Source organism: Amia ocellicauda, chromosome 9 (genome assembly GCF_036373705.1).
Source record: "Amia ocellicauda isolate fAmiCal2 chromosome 9, fAmiCal2.hap1, whole genome shotgun sequence".
Lineage (NCBI taxonomy): Eukaryota > Metazoa > Chordata > Actinopteri > Amiiformes > Amiidae > Amia > Amia ocellicauda.
Window position 1 is genome coordinate 3,302,901 of NC_089858.1, and position 23,038 is coordinate 3,325,938.

Here is a 23,038-nt window from a genome sequence, read left to right on the forward strand (position 1 = left end):
AGACCCAGCATGCACCCTGGTCTATCCCACACACTGGCAGCACTGGTGTGTCTGAACACTTTCACACACAACGCCACACTATCAGTCCTAGGAGAAACCATAATACAGAACGAACTGCCTCTGACTCAGTGGCCCTCTTTTGTTGTGCTCTGTATGGCATCACAGAACAAATAAAACTGTGCATTTCCGTTTATATAGACATCTATCCGTATCAAGCCCTTGTTGATTCACAATCTCTCAAGCCCATATGCTGTATATATAATTACTGTCTGAAAGAAAGAAAGAAAGAAAGAAAGAAAGAAAGAAAAAGAAAAAACGTTTCTACATCGAAGTCCCCACCACTGGTAGAAAATAGATGTGTAATTTTCCATTAAAATGGAAACAATAGGCATGTCTTTACCATTTAAGTCTGGATTTAAATCTAAAACCAGGGAATCACTCAGTGAGAGGAGCATGGAGGGGGGAAGAGTGGTTGCTTCTTGGATGGTAGATCCGTCATCTGTGCTAGGAAATTGAGCAGTCCTGCCACTAGAGGGATAACTCAGAACTCAGAACTCAGAACCAGAGGCGATTCTAAGGTATGTGGGGGCCCCAGGCAAAATAATTCCTGACGGTGATGCTGGGGGAGGGGTGTGGTGGACTTTTCTCCCATGAGAGCGTGAGGGGGGGCAGTTTTCTTCCATGAGAGTGGGATGGGGGGTGCGGCGGAGTTTTTTTCCGTGAGAGCGGGGGGGGGCGGACCGAGGTTGGAGATTTGGTTCTAATGACTCTAATAAACCATTACAAGCTGACGAGAAAACTCCTACATTGTTTGATTTTAGTCACAGCGTCTCTGAAAATGCTGTGGGATTACAGAGGCGGCTCAACGTGTGCGGTACCTAATGCAGGTTTACCCTGGCAGATTCACCTGAAGATTTTAAATGGTTTGATTTTGGGGTTTTACGGTGGTTTACTACGGGTTCAACATGTCTTCACTGTGTTTTACTGCACTGGACCACCGGATATACCATGATAAATAGTTCTACGGCATATGTACTGTGGTAGAAAATGGTTTATTCATGGCAGAGTGTAGTAAAGAGCAAAAGCATGTTAAAAGCACAGGACACCACAGCACAACCAGTGACATCCAGCCATAGTAAAAATACATTAAAAGTGCAAAACACTGCTGGTGAATCCGAAGGGTAAACTTGCATTAGGGAACTTCCATGCTTAGCCTCTTTGAAGTGCAGAGTGGGCGTGCTCAGCGTCTTCTCAGGTCTCCCACACACGAGCACGGGCATTGAGCTGTAACTGAAGAGGCGCTGGTGAACGATCATCATAATAATATACACGGTCAAACTATTTCCAGCACAATAACCAAAACACATCTTGGTACAGTATTCTCTCCCCAATCAGTCAGCTATGAACCGCAAGCCTAAATAACACGGCTCTGCTTTCAAGAGGTGCTTCTCTATGGTTTGCGCAGGTAACCACGAAGGTTATCTAAACCTCAGTTGTGGGCGACAAAATGGCTGGAACGCAACCACAGTGACTTTTCGGGCAGCGGCGGGGGGAAACCCTTCAAAGGTGAATGTGGGAGTCGGAGAGCGCGAGTGACGCTGGGACAGGGAGCAGCGGCTGGCAAGCACTGCATCTCACATGCCATCCTGACGCTGTTGTGCCAAGCGTCGGTTCACCTGGAGCTCTCAGACTCTGATGGAGAAACACAATCTTCTGTCTTCTGCCTACCAGTCACACATTTTAAAAACACAGTATTGATGGCAGCTTTGTATTTGGTAGACTCCTCTCTCAGGTACAAAATTACCTTCAGGGATTGGGTTAGTAATTAGGGATGACAGCTTTGGGTCTCAGTATGCTTTAACAGATATTTTGACTTATTTTCCTGTTCTGAACAAAACAGTTTTGTTTTTTTAAAACAGCACTAGATCACACTAGATACAGCCGATTCCTCTCACAGTCATTTTTAAAGTTCTTGTATTTTTGCTCAAGAGAGTGTTTACCCATTTTAGGCATTCATTTTAAATAATGAAATGGTTAAAACAAATTCACACTGTGTTGGAGAGGAGGGAGCGGGGCTTGCGAAACACCACACATTTGAATCCAATATATTATGGGCAAACAAGCGAGTTCTCAAATGGATTTTGGAGGGTGGGGATGGGAGGACATGAGCCTAGTATTTACAAAGTTGCAAGGATTTACTACAGAGCACAGATGCCTATTAGAGTTACAGGGAATACAAAAACACATGGATCCCTGTGTACTTCTGTTATTTTCTCCCCCATCCCCCATAAAGACACCCCTAAATGAGCAATCCATATCAGAGGACTATATTCAGCAGTAGCCACCATTGCAATTACAGTGTTCTAGCTCTGGACACACTGTATAGATAGTCTGTTTTTGAATTCAAGTTTCACAATATCACACCAAGTAAATTATTCAGATTTCACTTTTTTCTTCCTTATAATTGTGAATAGATAAGGGTGTCTGCTAAGAAATAAATAATAATAGATACCAGTCAAACAGCAACAAGTATACAAAACTTTGTAATTAGAATATGGAAAGCAGAAGATAGGTTTTACTACCAGTTCCTCCAAAGGCATCAGATGAATGAATAGTAACCAAACAAACATAAATAAAACATTGCTAAGGGAACGGTTTAATTCCACAGTGAAATACAAAAAATTGCATAATACAATGGGGGGAAAGTATTCACACAATTTTCAACTGTTATTGTCATAACTGACTGCAGCAAGTTTTAGAAAATGAACACTAATATACAGCACCATGTGAAAACAGTTGCATGCCCTGACATAAACCTAAACTGAATGGTCGATGCACACAATAAGCTGCTGTCATGGTTTTGTTTTCGACGTCTGTGCTGTAGCCACGAAGGGCAAATTGAAAAGGGGAGGCAAAAAAGTCAGAAAAGACTGCACTGAAAATTAAACCGGAAACCACAAAACGACAACTGACATGGCCTGAAACTGCTGCCAGATCACGCAAAACACTCCATAAACACGCAGTAACGAGCTCCACAACTCGACACTTTGTTTCCATTGTGAGCGTTTACGACTTCTCCTATTACTCAGCGGGCCGGATGTTTCCACGAGAACCGACCCAGCTCTCCGGTGCAGAAGACTCAACCTTTACCGCTGACGGGTCATGAAGAATTATTGGTGGTACGAATGCCTTAAAAAATGCCAGAGCAGGACTGGAAAAAAAAAACCCAGGTCTGGAGTGAAGCTATTTGGATCTCAGTGTCTCTGTATTGGGTGTCTGTAATGTGCACCGAAAACACCGTGCTATGGATAGCAAAACTGGAGTCATTATATGCTTGTGTGTCTCTGTCCCTGTGTCCCTTCCCCCCCGAGGCACCTTTGAGGAGGAAACTGATTGGACGTTATACTACTTTTTCAGAGAAATACATTCAGTACTGTATAACAAATAATTATAATGCCATCAAGGAACAGACAAGATTTTTATTTATTTTTTTGCCAAGAGGAGAAAAAAAAGACCGAAATGAAAATCACAGCATCTGATTCACAGAAACACTGTCAGTTTGCAACAATTCACAAACCTGCAGCGCCTGACATGAGGCAGAGATCAGAAGGCCTGCTCGATACAGCCCCCCCCCCCCCCTCATTAAGCTGTGCCTTGTCCTGTTAAATGCCACCGCCGTGCAGACAGCGTCTCACACCAGTGACAGCAGCTCTCTAATTGCCGGCTCAATGAAACAGCCGATCGGGACCCTACATCCACAGTGACTCTCCAGCCAGCATGCGCTCAGTAGCCCCCCCGTCACAGAGACGACTGCCGAAGCCCCAACGCGTTCAGCACAGCACTGAGCAGCCCCGAGGACACTGAAGCTCAAGACAGTGTTTACCCATTTCAGGTATTCATTTTAAATACAATTAATACATGTGGTTGACATATTTCAAGTTTTTTTTACATCACCATCTTCCCTCCTACTAAATCTTAAAAAATAAAAAACGAATACTTTCTATTCCCCCCTCAGATCTGTGACTGAGATGCGTTCACTTCCACAGTGACAATGACAAACTCAGCTACCACAACCCCCTGTTCAAAAAATAGAAAAGGAAAGGAAAGAAAAGCTTTGATGTTGGTTCACTTTGTTTGCCGACGTTCAGGACGTTTCTGAATGTTTTCCATCGAGGACGACAGAACCCTTCACACCGCGATGCGCCGGGCTCTCTAGCCCGTGCGAAGTAACAGATATTATGAAAACAGGGCCGGCCCGGGGCGGGGATGCCGTGGACGTTTGTAACAATAACAACAGGGGCCTTCACAATGACTCCAGTACAGTGTGGCCACTCCACTGTCCCAGAGGGCCCATTTGAAAGGGGATGGAAGTAACAGAGGGACCCCTCCCATCCTGAACGGGACTGAGCGCTGACCCCTCACTGATAAGAGCAGGAGAGGGGGGGGGGAACTATGGTCAGGTGGGTCTGATTCCAGAAAGGACACAAGCACCCGAGCAGACCCACGGGCGGTGAGAACCATGTTTGTATTTCTGGAAGCCCGATGTCAGTCCCCGGCGTCCGTTTCAAACTCTCTTTCCCAGTCATAGCTTCACACATTCGATGCTAGGAGAGAGAACACCGTGTTTGTATTCTGCTCAGGTTCGCCGGTGCTTCAAAGGCTGCCGAGCGGCTGAACGGGCAGAAAACAGCTCTGATCTGTGCACAGGTTGAGCCCCGCAGTCCAAACGGCGCTGGTTCTCATCTGGACAGTGTCAGAGCCGATTCTCCGCGGGGCAACGGTGCAATTGACCCAGCCCTGCCGGTGACTTTGTCCGTATGGCATGTTATTTAATTGAATATTGCAGTGTTTCAGTAGGACACTGGTTTTCAATGATAATAGGATAACCAACGGAAAAAACTGAACTTCTTCAGAGGTTTATCCTGAGCCCAGGAGATCTGTCCCCTGGAAATGAGACAGGAATCCCATAATGCACTGTGAACCCCAGGGATGTACTGAACTCCCCCACATCTTACACAATCTAAACTCTTATAGCGTACTGTATCAACACACAACAACAGAGGCCACGATAAGTTAAGGGGTGGTTCTCAAAGCATTAACTACCACAGACAGTGATCCTAAGTGGGACAGCATCAGCTGAGAAACAGCCCACGGTTCTGGAATCCCGAAGAGACATTTTCCACACATCCGCGTCTGCTTGCTTTTCAACCCTGAGCAGAATATCACACTAAACAGGATAAAACCAACAAACACTAATTGCAAATGTCAATTCCATTTTTGTTTTATGACAAAGAGATCAACAATGGGGTGGGGGAAGCCTAATGGATCTGAAAGTACACTGAAATACGTTTATTCTTCAAACAGTGCTTCAGTCTCAGACGCCGTTGTTCTGTTCCCCTGGTTGGCAGCGAGGACTTTGCCTGCCCAGCGTTACATTAGTCTTATTTCAACAGAGGCTCCCTCAGTGGGACCCTGAGCCCACAATACATCTCTGTCAGCCCCGGAACAATTCAGCAGTGTTAAAAACAGAAGAGAGGGACGTTATAAATGAATGAAACAGGGATTTACAGGAATTTAAAAAAGGCCACAAGCTGTGAAACATTTGTAGAAGAATGTCTTTGATTTTTTGCCAAAAGCTAGCAGCCCCCCCTATTCCCCAGATCACTTTATAAATTCCTCTGTGCACTTTAATTACTGGCCTACGCTATAATTATTAATTTGTGCTGAGGACTCCACAGACAGTAACTCCTTCCCTGCTTGGGTTGCAGTTTAGCATCCAGACACTACCACCCAACACTGCCATACATCAGACTGACCTTCTGCATTCGACACGCTGGTCTGTCAGATAGATAACCATTAAACCCAACAGCCCAGTCAACACATTGGGCAAATCTTCTCCCTGACTGGTGACATGTTCTGGCATCCAAATCCACACTGGGGCCTTCAACCGCAGTCTGTAGGCTTTCAGAGGACAGGGTTTGGGAATGTTTCTGTCATGGTGTAGGACCACTGAGATGATTCACCACTGCTTGTTGATGTCCTAATGAGAAAAACAATCAAAGGCACTCATACATCTTCCAGGATGTCCTCAAAACAATGTCCTCAAAAGGCGCCCCTGTTCAGGAAAACCAACTTGAAGGTCAAATCTCGGTTCAACTGATTCCATTACAACAAAAATGTAACTACGATGAAAATACTTCCAAGTTCCAGTCAATGGTCAATACTAATAGTACTTTTTCGATACAATGATATTTCAGTACACATAAATAATCTGATCACCCACTCAAAGTTAAATGAGATGTGACCTGTATTATTATTAATATTATTAATTGTGTTTTTCTGTGCAAATGACAGCAGTTGAGAGGGTGTTTTGAGCAAGAAATGACTTCAGAAAAATGTACCTTCAAGGCCATCTTGAATTCCTAACCTGAGCAAGAACATAAAAAATACACTTGTCATTCATCTGAGCTTCTCTTTTGCTTTCAGCATCAGGAATACTGCTGGCAAGTACAGCTTTGTATGCAATTAGTGGAGAAAATGTATTCACCTTAAGTTAATTACAGGAAGTAAAATACAGCTGGTCTTATTTACAATTTTAAGTACTTCGTATAAGCAGCAAAGGTGCATTTAACTAAAGTTCCTCCCACAAGTTACATGTTGTTTATCGCAGTTAAGGCTGCAGTGTAATTATACTGTCAATTACAGGGTGCATTTATAAATCTGTCTGAATACCTGCCCAGCGCTGTCATCACTGGGTAACTATAGTGGAGTTCATGAAACGTTCTGTTTTGGGAGGGGGGATATCGTGAATGGAGATCTCTAAATTCATAGGTTAGCTTCTGCAGTCTCACTTCCCCTCGTGACAAGGCGAGATGTTGAAATGACCCCATTTCCATTTTTTTTAAGGTAGGTTTGAGAAACGTGTCACACATCGTGAAGCCTTAATCAAAAGCCGGCAAACGTGTGATCTGAAGGGGGTCTCGGAGAGATCCCAAGGGTCCTCAAGTCGGGTTACATCAAGATAGCACTGCTGAGCACGGGGGACCAAGCTCGTAAATCGGTTGCCTCGCTGTATTTCCCAGCCCTACCATGGGAGAAGTGTTCTGTGTCGGTCCCTGCTTGTTAATGTACTTGGTTTCATTGGACAAAGTGAAAGAAATACCCTGTTAACAAATTTCCAGGTTAATTTGCAGGTTCATTGGGCATTTTTCCCCCCATGGTTTTACCACACATTTACTCGGCTCTGCTGTGGTTCAATGGTTTGTGTATGACATACCATTTTGTGAGCAGAATGAGGAACTGCATTGCCCCCGTGTCCGCACAGAGCCCAGAGCCCAGACACGGCACGCACACAAAGTTTGTATCAAAGTTACAGAAAGGTCACCCGGCACTTTTCAGCTGGCGGCCCAGCTCTGGATCAAGGTGTAACACCAGCTACTCCTGCCCTCAAAGGCTCCTGGCCTGGGGTCTCTAGCAGGCTTTGACCTGTAAGGGCTCTGGGCTATAGATAACCGCAGGGTGGGGGGGGCAGTTTAAAATAACTGCAATAAAGAGGCACCTGCCACAGTGACATGGCTCAGTGTAATGGCAGCCAAACTCTGCAACAACAATGTGTGCCAGCGATGAATCACAAGCAGCAAACCCACAGCCCAGCCAACACCGATTCACACAGCTGGGCTCAACACAAGCTACACAGCAGCCGCACTGCAATGGCTCAATCCCGACCCACACTCCGGCAGTCCTGCTTATTAAAAATGCAGCTAGAGACATGCATACATACACACACAAGAGCTGAGCACCGTGCCTCGCTCCACACCTCCCAGCATGCGCGCTCTGCTACAAAGCACTGTCAACAAGCCCTGCGATCTACCTCTTCCTGGGGTTTGATTAACGAGACAGCTGATTGGCAACAGCAGCACTAGCATGCTAACCTGTTACTGTAACTGTGCCTCCTCTGCCTCTCATGAAAAAGAAAGAAAGAAAAAAAACACAACATGAAAACCAAATAGAATAAAAATGACAAAAACAAGTGCGTGGCTCACCAGGTCGTCCAGTATAGAGACTGGGAAATCAAACATGCACATCTTCACTGGCTGAGCCAGGGCTTTCTGCAGGCTGAACAGGGACTTCGCCTCCATTCTCTGCAGCGAGCGGCTATGGAATTATTCCTACTCCTCGGGCTAGCGGCTGCATGGGCTTTAAAAAAAAAAAAAACGGGGCTGAGAATGTGGAGAAACCTGATGCTGCCAGGGAAATCCCCCCCACTGCTTTCTCCTTCTCGTCTGTTGTCCCTCGCTCTGTCGCTCTCTCTCTCTCTCTCTCTCTCTCTCTGTTTCTGTGAAGCAGCGATCACAAGGGACTTCCTGTCTGTCTTCAGAGCAGCAGCTGACTTCTTCTGCAGAGGAGCAGCGCTTCTTAAGCATGCAGCTGCACGCCGTGCCTCAGCATCTGCCTGCGCTCGGCTCCGGCACGGTCCTCTCCCAGACCCGCGGCGACGGTGCGAGAGAAACCGAGAGACAACAGCAGCGAGAAAGCTTCTCGTTCCTGCCCTCTCTCCTACAGCAGCAGCAGCGAAGACTGTCGCCACAGGCGTCAGGAAAAAAACAATAGCACACAGTCAGCTGCCAAATATACACCTGAGCGAGAGATGGCTATCAGGCCAATGAGCCGCTGCGTTGCGCCTGCCTGTCTGAGCGCCGCTGTGGTCCTCCTCTGGAAAGCCTCCTGCTTTTGTCCACAAGTCACGCACTAATTAACCAAGCAGGCAGAGTTCGGCGCTTGAAGTGGTCACCTCCTCCCTTTGTTCAGCAGCTGGCCAAGACGCTGGGAACGCGAGGGCCCTCCTTGGCCTGCTCGGCACTCTCTTCCCCTGCACTCCCCGGCCCCGCCGCCTGCTCTGCTCTCTCCCGTGGGGCCGGGCGCGCTGCTCAACGGTGCCGAGCTAAAGGCCCCAGATGATCCGAGAGCAGTGGCCTCGGCAGCCTGAAATGTAGGTCACACAGCCTTTTAGTGTGAAGTGGGAGAAAACAACAGCCCCTTTTTGATGAGCAGAAACTTCCAATAGCAAAGCAGACAACAGCAGGCTGAACAATTCAAAACAGGGGCTAATGGATATTTGCTAGCTTTTTCGCAAGGTAACCGGACAGCAGTGCAGAGTAGCGGTTGGAGGATTGTGGGTTCAATTCCAGGTGCTGCTGCACCCCTGAGCAAGATACTGTATCTAGTTCGCTCCAGTGAAGAACAAAAAACACTCAGCTCTATAAATGTGTAGCTATGTAAAAATAAAACATCAAATGATATATCGTAATGCATAATGGACGACTGCCAAGAAATATAATAATAATCTCAATTTGAAATCGCGTCAGAGGCCTTTGTCAGACCCGCTGCACACTGAAGGGGAATACAAACTACAACCTCTTTGAAAAGCCCCCCCAATGCGACGTCTACAGAAGACGACATGAAATACGAGCGCCCAGCCCAGTCTCTTTAAATCTTCCCACTGTTACACAAGGGCAGCTACTTTGATTTCCTAAGTCTGTAATTGACCTTCAAAGACCTGTCAGTACAACACAGTGTACCATATGTTTGTTTTCTGGTGTAAACTGCAAAGGAGAGCGCAAAAAAATAAAACTGATTTAACTGTAGAGTGCGGTCAGTTGAGACCAGTTTCAAAACAACCATAAAACCACTATTATTAGCTCGCAAACAGCCCCACAACTGCCTGTCATCACTATTGACTCAGATCAAAATGTACTCTGAGACGCTATATGATGACCACTAAACCTGCTATAAAATATCCCCAGAGTCTGCACACAGCCCTCAAACGTACGATCTGGACCGCTACGTTTCGGAGTCTCCATCGCCAGCCGGCAGATGCGGGCCGCACACTTTTCTACCAGACCCGACAGTATTGGCAGCTTCTATTGATCAGAGAGGAGCCTGTGGGTCATTCTGTTGGCCGGGGCGTTTGAATACAGCCGGCTGTTGTAATGATTACAGGGGAGCCATTTCTGGATAAGCCTACTGAATTCCACTTTTTTAATTTCGCGTAACATTTTTTAAAAAGGCCCTACAAGCCCCTCTGAGCCCCTCCTCTCTCCAGTGTCTGTTAGAACCACACGTTTAGGCAATGTCACCTGGATTTGCAGGAGGTGGTTCATTTGGGGTGGATTCGGTTATCAGCTTGGTCTTCTCAAAAGGGCAAGTGTAAATATACTTCTGTCCATCTCCGTGGAGATCAATTTCTTAAGTGATTCTCTCTCCCTGCATCTGCATTGTGATGTTGCGCCATTATTTCACTGCCATACCTGGCTTTGATACTATGTGTAGACCCTGATTTAACAGATCTCCCCCACAATTTATGTGACGAAATGTCAACCCAACATCTCAGCACTGTGGTGAGGTTGTGGTTTGGTTGTCCCCCACGTAAGGTTGTTGCGGGCTTTTTAACAATGCTGTCGAATTCATTAGGTCACACATAATGTTGTAGCAACATTACAGAAATATAAGAGACTTTGGCTTTGCATATGGCTTTAAATGACACTACTAGTAGGGGATGTTTCATTGTTTTTAATGTCGGTATTTGGCCTCACACAAAGGTTAATTAATGTATTATTCATAATGGAAATACATTCACAATAGACACCCGCCTGCTATAGTATAATTAGTAGTATTATTTTCCCATGAACAGCATTGAAGATCTCATCACATTGTCCCCCCAATATAGTACTGCCACTGAATGGGTGCAGAAACATTGTGTATTTCCTGCAAAACATCATTATATTTTCAGTCTCACAACGTTAAACACAACCTACTGACATACAGTTAGGTCCATAAATATTTGGACAGTGACACAATTGTCATCATTTTGGCTCTGTACACCACCACAATGGATTTGAAAGGAAACAATCAAGATGTGCTTTAAGTGTGGACTTTCATCTTTAATTTGAAGGTAGATACATCCAAATTGGGTGAATGGTGTAGGAATTACACCAATTTTTATATGTGGTCCCCCCAATTTTATGGGCTCAGAAGTAATTGGACAATTGGCTGCTCAGCTGTCTCAGATGTTCCATGGCCAGGTGTGTGTTATTCCCTCATTAGCTCAATTACAGGTAAGCAGATAAAAGGTCTAGATTTGATTTAAAGTGTGGCATTTGCATTTGGAATCTGTTGCTGTTAACCCTCAATATGAAGTCCAAAGAGCTGCCACTGCGAGTGAAGCAAGCCATCATTAGGCTGAGAAATCAAAACAAACCAATCGGAGAGAGCAAAAACATTAGCCGTGGCCAAATCAACTCTTTGGTACATTCCTAAAAAGAAACAACGCACTGGTGAGCTCAGGAACACCAAAAGGGCCGTAAGACCACGGAAAACAACTGTGGTGGATGACAGAAGACTTTTTTCCCTGGTGAAGAAAAAACCCTTCACAACATAACACCCTCCAGGAGGTAGGCATATCTGTGCAAAAAAGTCAACAATCAAGAAAAGACTTCACCAGAGTAAATACAGAGGGTTTACCACAAGCCCCCAAAAACAGGAAGACCAGATTAGAGTTTGCCAAAAAACATCTAAAGAACCCTGTACAGCTCTGGAACAACATCCTATGGACAGATGAGACAAAGATCAACTTGCACCAGAATGATGGGAAGAGAAGAGTATGGAGAAGGGATGGAACTGCTCATGATCTGAAGCAGACCAGCTCATCTGTGAAGCATGTTATGGCATGGGCATGTATGGCTGCCAAGGAAACTGGTTTATTGATGATGTGACTGCTGACAAAAGCAGCAGGATGAATTCTGAAGTGTTCAGGGCTATATTATCCGCTCAGATTCAGCCAAATACTTCAAAACTCATTGGACGGCGCTTCACAGTGCAGATGAACAATGACCCAAAGCATACTGTGAAAGCAACACAAGACTTTTTAAGGTAAAGAAGTGGACGGTTCTGCAATGGCCAAGTCAATCACCTGACCTGAATCCAATTGAGCAGCATTTCACTTGCTGAAGGCAAAACTGAAGGCAAAACGCCCCAAGAACAAGCAGGAACTAAAGACACTGCAGTGCAGGCCTGGCAGAGCATCACCAGGGAAGAAACCCAGCATCTGCTGATGTCTATGGGTTCAGACTTCAGGCAGTCATTGACTGCAAAGGATTTGCAACCAAGTATTGAAACTCACAATTTAACATGGTTATGTTAGTTTGTCCAAATACTTTTGAGCCCCTAAAATTGGGGGACCACATATAAAAATGGGTGTAATTCCTACACCGTTCACTCGATTTGTATGTAACTGCCCTCAAATTAAAGATGAAAGTCTACACTTAAAGAGCATCTTGATCGTTTCCTTTCAAATGCATGGCGTACAGAGGCAAGATGATGACAATTGTGTCACTGTCCAAACATTTATGGACCTAACTGTATGTGGTACTGACAATGGAGTACAATGTTTACATTTGAGCTGGGTTTATATGATTCTGCCATGCTTTAGCATAGTGCGCTTTGTATAAGAGTGATTACTACAGGGACTTTAGTAGCTCAAGACGACGTGTGTGCAACGCCAAAATCAATTCGCACAATCAGTCCTCTGGCTGTGCAGTGAGAAGCATTTGCAGAAGAATTTGTTTTTCCTGGATTGGCAGATAACGAAGTAACTGGAAACAACCACTATCAGATTCCATGGAAAGCACACAACAGGATACGCCAATGAGGAAGCCATGAATTTTCAGGGACAGGTGGAACTCCTGGAAAGGGATAATTTGTCATCTGACTGTTTGCCCTCCTGATTATCAGTTTAATTTCCCGCTGCCTGAATCTTTTAGACTGGTTTAAAGACGCAAAGACGAATCGCCTCCCAGGGACCAAACGTCACAGAAACTCTCAAAGCCGGTATCATTCTAATCTGGGCCATATCCTTCCCATCTGATAAGTAGCTTTTATTATCGCAAACCCGTATTTGGATGGAATTTGCTACGGTCCCCTTACGGCACAGTTTGCGCCGTCTCAGTGGATGCAGTCTTTGGTCACATACAGCAATGCAGCTGAAAACACAGAAGGCAGAAAATGAGAGAGAAGGATAAGCAATGGCGAACAGACAGAGAGAGTGAGAGAGAGAGCGAGAGAGAAAGACAAAGTATTAAGATGCAGAGGCAGCCTGCACTCCAAACAGTGTAGGACTGCAGTTCCCATGGAGACCCGAAGCAGCCTCCACAAACAGCCAGGGCCTGGAGTTAGCCAGCTCGACAGGATGCAATATGGCCAATTTGAGAAGCGATACCCAGCCAAGACAGGAAGCCTGAACGAAGCCGACAAGAAGAGGAGTCGAGAACCTTCTAGAAGATGTACAAAGAGTTTCCCTTCTCGCCCCCGGCCCCGGCTCCTCGCCCGCGTGCCACAACCCTGCGTTGCACATCGGTGCCTGCAGAAAAGGGACGGCGACAAAGATCGAGCCACAGACTCCCGGGCTTCTTGTTTTGTGATTATGCAATACACACACTTGATTTTCCTATGAAGGGAAATTCAATTAATTTAATCTAGAAACGGTTGTAATGAGCAACGCCGACATCCTCAGATTAAGATTGCCGTAATGATATTTATGGTCTGTTACACTTTACGGAGGCCTTAATTTCCACAGCTACCGAATCCCCCCGGCACACTCACTACTGAGTCACACACACACACACACACGCATGCATGCACCGCCACTTTCGTCCTAAATGTCAGCTTGCACTTTTCAGTCCACTCAGCAGTAAGAGAAGTTGGGCTCCGGTCTCAGGGCATGATTCACTGGTACACACTCAACTCAGCCTGCATTCTTGGCTGTCGGAGGACGCTGAAATGAGATACACAGAGAGAGCCACAGGGGATCGGCTTATCTGCGGTTACGCCCTCGATCTCGGACAATAACAAACTGCACGCCGTTTCCGCCTGGTAGTTCGTGTTTCTGGACGTAGCTTTCAGAGCTGGTTTTACCACCCGTTTCTCCCAAAAAACTGACCTGAATTTTAATAAATAAATCAATAAACAGATGCTTAGATCTACCGAGATCTTGTGCCTACAGTGATGCTAAACTCCAAGGGTGAATCTCTGACTGGATGACCAGCCTTGCACTTCAAATGCCATCCAACTGAAGTTTAACTACAATACATACGAAATAATCAGCACTATGAAATATCCTCTTATAATGTAGAACTCTCTTTGAGGAATTACCAAACAGATTTTCTCCCGAATCTTACCAACCGACATAAGAGAGATCAGCCAATAAATAATGAATGCCAAAAAGACAGCTAAAGAATAAATCAGCTAAAGAAATGTGATCTTTTTCTTTGATTTCTTTGAGCTTGCAACTGTCAGATCAATTCGGCTCCAGCTTTCTGCTCTTTGTCCGCCTTCTCTGTGCTGTGAATTTATTTACATGTGCATGAAAGAAACTAAAGCCTAAGATCTGTCTTTTTTTTCTTTTTTGGAGGAGGTATTAAATATCAGTTTACTATATTGAAACCGATCGATTACAGATGCTTCCCCATCATTGAGGGGATATCTTGTGGTAAGTCTTAAAACTACTGTGATGATTCTGCGAGTCTTTGATCTGTTTCCCGAGAGATCACAGGACTGATCCGGGGTGACAACCAAGGTGTCATGTTTGTGGCAAATTAGCCTATGAATGTTGCATGACTTTCAGCTGTGGCCCGGTCCACCCTGTCCGCCCCCTGGAGAAGGGAACAAGCTTCCACACAGCCTGGGGGTCACTGAAGCTGCAGCTCAGGCCTGGACTGACTCGGTCTGCTGGGGGAACACGTGTCCACAAGCTAATGATTCACAGCCCCTAGCCCTCACAGCCACCTTTATTTGGAAAGTATTTGTTCCGCTGGGCTCTGGAGCTATTTGGAGTCGACAGGTAGTAGTTAGTCGGTCATGCTGCTCCCTGAATGAGTTTGCAAGTCAAGGAACGCTCTGCCCCGCTTCCTCTTGCCATCAGCCCTCTCTCCCCTGGGCTGGTATTTACTGGGGCCGAGCCAGGAGACGAGCAGGGAAAGCAAAGAAGTCACATTATCTGCAAGAGCCAAGTGCCAGCATCTCTCCTGGACAGTCACTCTGAGCTGCAGCGTTCAATCTCACACTGAGAGCAGGCTTTTAAGTTAACAACTCCGTGATTGCATTACAGGCTGACGCAAGGATTAACCATTGAGTTGCCCACTGGAAGGTTATGCGCCTTGTGATTGGTGCTGACCGACGATGTTCCACTGGCACTGGTTGTGTTTCCATGCTGGTAAACAAAATGTCATGACAGCAGAGTGGGAATGTCATGACTTCTTTGGGTTCTGTATCAGTTTAACAACCCCCTTGAACTTTTATGTTTTGTTGTGTTCATTTTTGCTTAATTTGTACACAAACTAAAACTGTCAAACTGGAACCAGTCATTACCACCTTAATTACCACTATCATGATATATTCACCAGCAAGTAAGCACAGCCATTGTTCATTATCAATTGATTGCTTTTGTGTTACGGTGTTAATGTGCTTACCTATAGTGAACCATGCTTTGAAGTCATTTTGATAAGAAGTATATATTAGGAAAGTGCTTTGAGGAAATTGGACAATACCTGCAGTTCACATGATGGAATTGATGATTTTGGTATCATCTATTCTTTATACGCTTTATTGTGCTTTTTAATGATGACCCCCAAACTCTGGACAATCAGGAATAGAGAGAGTCTCTGTTCAATTAGTGTAATTATCTGCAGGGAGGACAATGCAATCAGGGCATAATACATGAAAGCCTATTGCTCTTACTTTTCACAGCTCCGTGACACATGACAGGGAAACCGGAGGAAATCAAAGAAAACGGCCAAGCTGACATCTGTTCGAACAGCTAAAAAAGGCAATGGCTTGATTGCCAGCCTGCCGCCAGGTAATATATCCTCCCCATCGCTCCCCTTGTTTCTTGAAAGCCCCATACAAGTGGAAGATAAGCCCCCTTCACACCGCAGCTGCAGATTTCTGCGCGAGACGATGGGCTGAAATCAGTGGACATGGATGTGAGCAGCAGGCATTCCACACAAACTCAGAGAGAGGGAGAATGAGAAAGAGAGAATGAGGGAGAGAGAGAGAGAGAGAGAATGAGAGTGGAAATTCCAGAAATGCCCAGAGAAGCCATTAACAATGGAGAGTAAGAGACTAGGCACTGGGAGACAGATACATGGTTTCTACTGGAAAGATTAAACGGCTAAATACGTGCTTTTAAAAGCAAATGCATTCACAATGATCCCCCGTAATTTAGCACATTTTGCCTGGCCACTGGAGGGCGTGTTTACCACAGCACTTTGGTCTACCTGTTCATCAGAGGGTGAAGATTAGATCCATCACTGAATGAAGTACCTCACATTAAATATGACACATCATAGTGTAGCTTACTAATCAGGTTTGCTCTCAAAGACTCAAGAACCCAAGGAGTGACCCCCTCAGCGCTCCCTGTATCCTAGAGATTATGAGTTTCATGAATTATGAATCAACAGCTGAAAATGTATCCTTGCCCAGGACCACATGAATGAACTTCATGTTACTCACTCTCTCCGTGATATCTACATTTGGTCTGGTACTTCTACTAAGGTTTTGATATGATATAACAATGGCTTTTTCTTCTTGTCGTGTGACTCAAAGCTTAGTTATCAAAACCTCAGAAAGCACATACGCTGGTGTTAAGAAGAGAAATCAGCTCTTCCCTTTAAAAACAAAAGCAGATTACGGACTATCAATGGACACGTACAGCTGGAGTTATTTCTCTTGGGCACAAAAAACAGAAAAAAGGAAAATCTACTGGAAGAGTTAGGCAAGCAATGGTTTCTCAGAAGACCTCTAAAAATACAAAACAGTCAAACAAAATCATAAAAAAAAAAACTTTTATAAAAAATAACAGTTCTGTTCTGGCTTGAAAATAGATACAGGAGACCATCCAAGGTGTCCTGAGATTGGCCAGCCAGCAAAGTCAAAGGCAGGTTCTGGATGTGGACAGGAAAGCTGAAGACACACAGTGACGCAAAAACCCTCTGCAGAGAGCCAAGGCAGGAAAACACCCCCTCCTGGCTCGGCCCACTGTGGAAACCTCTCTCCCGGCCGCCAGGTGTTATTGCCGCAGTTGGCAGCCATTTCCTTTATCCTGACACAAAAACAGGAAGTGTCCTTTCACCCTATAAAGGACGGCTCCTTTCCGGGTGTGGAAAAGCCGAGCGCCACGGTTTCTGGGATCCCCGCTTCCTTGGTTCCGGCCTCTTTGTTTATTTATATTTCAAGCAACTCAAAAGAGTTTTTAGACAAAAGGTGAAGCCCTTCCGAGGCCGCAGCACAGTAGGAATATTCCCAACGCCATTTCCTGCAGACAAACAGTGCAAGCCAATAATATCAACAGCAACCTCTGTGTAATTGTTATTATTATCATTGCTGGAAAAAATAATAATATATTATGGTGGATAGACACGCGATTCCACATCTCTCACTCCCCGCTCAACTGGAAAGTGTGACTAAGCTGGAACTTATTCTTGCTTTTCCAGAGCCGCGTTCACCCCCCCGGCACACCTCCCTGCCGCAGCGTGTGTGGGATAGCAGAGCGCTAAGCGTCCCACTCAGTTCCAGTTTAAGTTGACTGAGAAAAAGCAAATGTATACTGCAACACAGCACATCAAACTTTCCCCCATTAGGACACAGCCTGAATATAAGAAGAACAGGAGAAACTGCATGACAGAGCCTGCAAGAGCTACGTAAATCAGGAGTCACGTGGAACAGACGTACGCTAGGGTTCAGATTCGCACCGCTCTCTCTTTGATCTTCCCGATGTATCCATTTTAACGGCTAGGAAGCATCCCTAGCGGACTGCATTCCTGGTGGGGGATCAGGTTAAGGTCTTCAGTTGCGTAACTTCAGGAGGAAATAAATAAAAACATACACAGCTGTTTTAGACAGAGGCAATGAGGAATACAGTGCGTCAGCAGCGCGTCAGCCTCGCACATCTCATCTGTTGTTGTCTCTCCGATCATCTGAAGTGCAGATTTGACTGCCAATGCACTGCAATCTGTTTCTCGGGCACCTTTCATGAGCAGAGCGCATGAGGACGCCATGCAAAGCTTTACTGAAAGGCAGTGCGATTCAGAAAAACAATCGCACACAGCAGCTTCGGTCTGGGACGATGATCACCTTGAAGTGCCGTGAGGTATGAGACCTTATGGAGGCTCATTGCCTTTGGATGAAGACCGGGGGCTGTCATTGAGTTGACCGCTTTTCGTCTGTTTTGTTTAAACCCAAACCTCTAGTGTGATTTATAGCACCAGCCGGGGCTTGTTTGCACTGGCGTGATGACAGGATTCACCGCTGTTTGCTGCACCCTGCTCATTCCATCCCTGTAGATATATATTTAGAAAGCCTATTTAAAAAGGAAAAAAAAGAGCCCAAAGGAGCCTTGAGCCTCAGCACACAGGGAGCCAAACAACGGATGCTCCACACGGATCCACAAACCCTGTTGTTAAAAATGAACGCCAGTGGAAGTCACAAGGCCAGCTCTGGTTTATATCCCCTGCTGTCACGACCCCGATATAACCACTTCCTGCCCTCCACTGTCCTGGGGGGGCATACTATCACACCTGTGCCCCACCCCATCACAGGAAGGAGAGACGCTGTCCTCATAGTACAGCATGTCTGACCGTAAACGCACGGGCTGCCATACAACTGGAGATTAGTAACAGGGTGAATACAGATTTATTTTAAAGTATCGGAGGCGGAGCAGTCGGAGTTAGACGTTATAAGGTCATATGCTTTGCTCAGAAGGTCCATCAACAAGCAAACGACAACAACATGCATTCCTACTTAAACACTAAAATGTACCGAGCAATCTCCCACTCAGTACACACTCCAGGACTGAAGAGGAGTGACTTCACAGGATACGTGTGATTCGTGTGGGTGCCTCCAAGATACATGATGAAAACTGGACCGGAGCCATTGTGTCTACGCGTGTTGAATTCCTAAAGTCATCCATGTTACAGTCTCCAGTTCCTCCTCGGGTTAAATCCGCTTCCTGACCGCACGATCGTTAGACCTGGGGGGTCACTGATAGGGTTTCAGTTTTGATGGAATTCTGCTTCACTCAATCCTGCAGCCATGAAGGATAATAGTGAACAACAGCCACAGTCAGAGGAACATTGGCGTTTTCTTCTCTGTGAGAGACGCCCCATTGTCTCGGGGGAAGAGCAGAGCAGAGCAGAAAATAACAGAACTAGCATTAAAAAAAAAGAAAAGAAACAGGTCTGTAATGTCAATAATCTGCCTGGGGAGGCTGTTTTCTTTGTAGGCCACGTCTGTGTGTGACCAGGGGCCTACGTGTGGTTGCTACACTGGGCTTGTAATGGCCTGGCTGTGACGCTGCACTTACGCAAAGTAAAACGCCTAGGAAGAAATGCTGGACTCTCTCTCTCTCTCTCTCTCTCTCCCTCTCTCTCTCTCACTCTCTCTCACTGGGGGAGCCACACTAAGCAGTCAGTGCCTATCAATACACATTCTCCCTCTGTTTCTCTCCATCTCCCCAGATGGGATATCTCTGTTAAGCAAATTAAACTGAACAATATGTAGTCATCCTGTAAGGCTCGTCTATACGGCAACGACCCCATCTGTGATCCGTGTACATGTCATCAGTTTGGACAGTTTGGGGGCTATTGGGATTGCTCTGTCTGTCTATTCCCGCTGTCCCACCTGAATAATTGCCCGGTGTCATATCTTTATATGCCCCTGTCATGTGTGGCTGAAGCCTTTTCCAAATAGTTCCAGTGTGTGGGGTGCAAATAATAAGCACAGCAAAGAACTTCCTGTCGCTTTTTATCACTCGATCACATCTACTCACTAAGAGCAATAAAGATAAACTGCTGGAAGTGGAAACAGTCGTTTTGTGACGTGGTGACACAAAACGCACGGCCTGAAGCCTGGATTCCAAGCAAGGCCACGTTAACCGCTTTCCTGGAAAAATAAAAATGAACCACGAGAGCAGCATCTGATTGTGAGGCAATACTTGCTGGGGGGTCTCAGAATGTGGGAATCAGGGATGAAAACCACAAAAGCATAGATGGAAGAAAAACGTAAAATAAAACACATTCTAAGTTTTTTATTCTGAGATGCTCGTCACGCCGAGAGAGTTGTCTAAATAGGGGTTTACTGTGGTTTGTTACAGTACAGAACTGTTGTTCAGTTAAAAAACAATAACACTGGGACACTTCGTTGAAACTTTTCAGTAGAACCAGAGATGCCAGATATACCTGTTGTCCGAACTCAACAGAAGACACAAAAGGAAGTGTAAATGGACTACCCAGGGTTACCAATGTAAATTCAGAGGTTTGCACTTTTAATGTGGCTTTTACCATAGTTGTGTAGTGGTTTCTTAGGGTTCAACAGGTCTTCAGTGTGCTTTGCTACACTGGACCATGGACAAATATTTCTCAGGCCTGTTTACTGTGGTTGACCGTGGTTTGTTAATGCTAGAGTGTAGTAAAGCACAGTTGAAGACACGTTACAACCTCAGGAAACCACTGTAAAACCATAGTATGACAATAGGAAGACCATGGTAAATGTAGGTAAACTTGTATAAGGACAAGGTCCTCTCTTTGGTTTGCAGTGACAAGAAGTGTCTCAGAACACAGCTAGGCCTGCCAGTCTGGAGCCACGCTGTGTGGGTGCCTGGGCGGCCTCAGTGGTGCTGGGGGTGTGCAGACACGCGCATCACCTGGGAGCGGAAAACCAGCCTCGAGGGATTGCATAAGAACCACACACAAACCATGGGAAGGCTATAGCAGATTGTGTTAGTCACAGGCTGCATATGGGACCCTTTGTAAGCCACGGCACAGCAGAGTGTGGCACAGCAACGTGCAAAGCGGCTTCGGCGCAATAATGCTGATGACATGGAGACACAACGGGAGCAGTGTGAGAGACCACACTCTTATGTAACATGTTAACACCTCTCCGCTCTGTCTCCCCTTCTTATCTTTATCCCATGACTCCCATTAAAGGCTTGTTCATCAGTATTTACCTGCCCAAGCCCATGGGCACAGCCTCCCTTCTTGGTTCTGCTCCCCCCCCAAAGGAATTTCAAATTTTTCCAATTTCAGATGTCATGTGGACAAGTCTGTTGCAAATGGGATTAACCCCAGATTATAACATTTAACTGCAAGGCAAAATTATGACTTTGATCTCCAGAAAGAGCTCTTATATTGGATAGATCAAGGTTCGGAAGTCTTTAACAACATTAGTCAACATTGGGGACCTTTGCGGTCTGTCCAACAAACTCACTCCATGTCCCTTCTGAAGTGCGTCTGAGGACAGATGCACAGGGGACTGCCATTGGGAATGTCATTTGTCCCACAGACCATGAGCAGGTGCTGCTAATAAGCATTTGGAAAACATTGCAATTGATTACAGATGAGTCTGCAACAGCCAGGGAAGACTGTGTGTGATTTTCTGTGATTTTAAATTTTGTTTTGCTTGGAACGCGTCACCAAACAAGCATACTTTCACCTGGTTTCCACAGCAACCTCCTCTTCAAACACACACTTCTCTCGGAGCGTTTACCCACGTCCACCGGCTCAGCCGATGTCTTTCCAATTTCTTTGGAGAGACTCTGGTAGAGCGCGCTGAGACGCCGTCAGCTTCAGGACAGCCAAATCCACCACAGGCTGAAACCTGGTAAAGTGAGGCACAGGGGACCGCTGGAATCAGGGAGAGAGCAGGGAGGTTTGAACGCAGCTTTGAGGGGGAAGAGGATGAAAAAATGCAAGCACTGGTCATGCGCTCATGAATGAAAAGACTCATAAACACGAGGGAGAAAGGGATGTGGCTGAGTCTCATTGAAGACCGGCCCGATTGTCCGCAGGGTGAAATGTCCCTCTCTGTCCCGTGTCTGGATTGTCACACGTCCCAGTCTATGTCCCCCACGCTGCAGTGCGTCACAGATGCCATTGTTCCTGTGCGCCGGCTGGCGGGAACTGCCTCGGCGTTCACACCAGGAGGCCAAACAAATGCAACACTCACGCTCTGTGACAAAGGCATGACAAGTGGGGCAATGCTGGTACTGTGACCGAGATCTCAGAGGGAGGGGACGGTGACGCACAATCCTCTATTGTTTCATGTAGGAGGAGATATTTGCTGCTCATCAAAACCGGGGAATGAAACTCCACACACGAAAGCACACACACATTACTGCAGAGCCCCGCCAGCAATGGTTTTCACAAATGGTTTCTTTACCATCTTTTCGTGGTAATGATCTTCAGATCTATGAAATGTGAGGGGGGGGGGGGGAGACCAGCTGTGACTTTGGTGGATACATGGTGTTTTGTGGCAAAAGACTTATTACTGGAAGATTTTTTACTACACCAGACATCTCAGTTAATCAGTTAAAACGATCGGTTCGAACCTCGTTGTTTAATTACTAGATGTCTCGCTACATTGGCGAAGCACTTTCCTCAGCGCCAGACAAGTTCACTCTGTCCTCCTCTTTCGAGCGGCACAATGAAATTCACCCTGTACAAGTACATCAGCAAGCTACCACAAATACAGGGGAACGATTAGGACCAAGTTACTAGGATCAAGCAAGAAAGTGTAACAAGTGTTGCTGTTAGACAAACCAAAATGGGATCATTGCTATATCAGAACTATAGAAACTGAAGACCAGAAAATACATGCACTGCATGCATGTAAAGAAAGAAACACTATAAAGCGATGGGAAGCACAGAGGATCACGGAGAAATGCTCATTACAAGTAAAAACATTAATTTCACACGTTTACGTGGACAAGCTTTGAAAAGCCACATTTTGCAGCTTCCTTTAGGAACATCCCTCTCTCAGTAGCGAACGCACACAGATTGATGTGTCAGGAGGCTCGGTCACTAAAGCCTGGAGAACAACTTGTGCCCGGCTGAGGCACAACACAGCAACAGTTAGTCACAGCTACATTGCCACCTGCTGTACACGCAGAGGAGTGCAGGGTTTTATTCACTTCAGTCTGTTCCCATTTACTGCC

General features: G+C 45.8%; 1 protein-coding gene across 2 annotated transcripts in view; it reads right to left on the bottom strand.

Annotated features, from left to right (window-relative positions):
- LOC136758386 (ral guanine nucleotide dissociation stimulator) overlaps positions 1-23,038 on the bottom strand; it is a 70,885-nt gene that overhangs the window by 40,851 nt on the left and 6,996 nt on the right. The window contains exon 1 of one of the 2 annotated variants that reach the window (XM_066712670.1): positions 8,043-8,398. The exons of the other annotated variant lie outside the window; for it this stretch is intronic. Coding sequence (XP_066568767.1) covers positions 8,043-8,138 — 96 coding nt within the window. The 5' untranslated portion in view covers positions 8,139-8,398. Of the gene's footprint in view, positions 1-8,042; positions 8,399-23,038 lie in introns of those variants that run through there. 2 annotated transcript variants of the gene reach the window in all.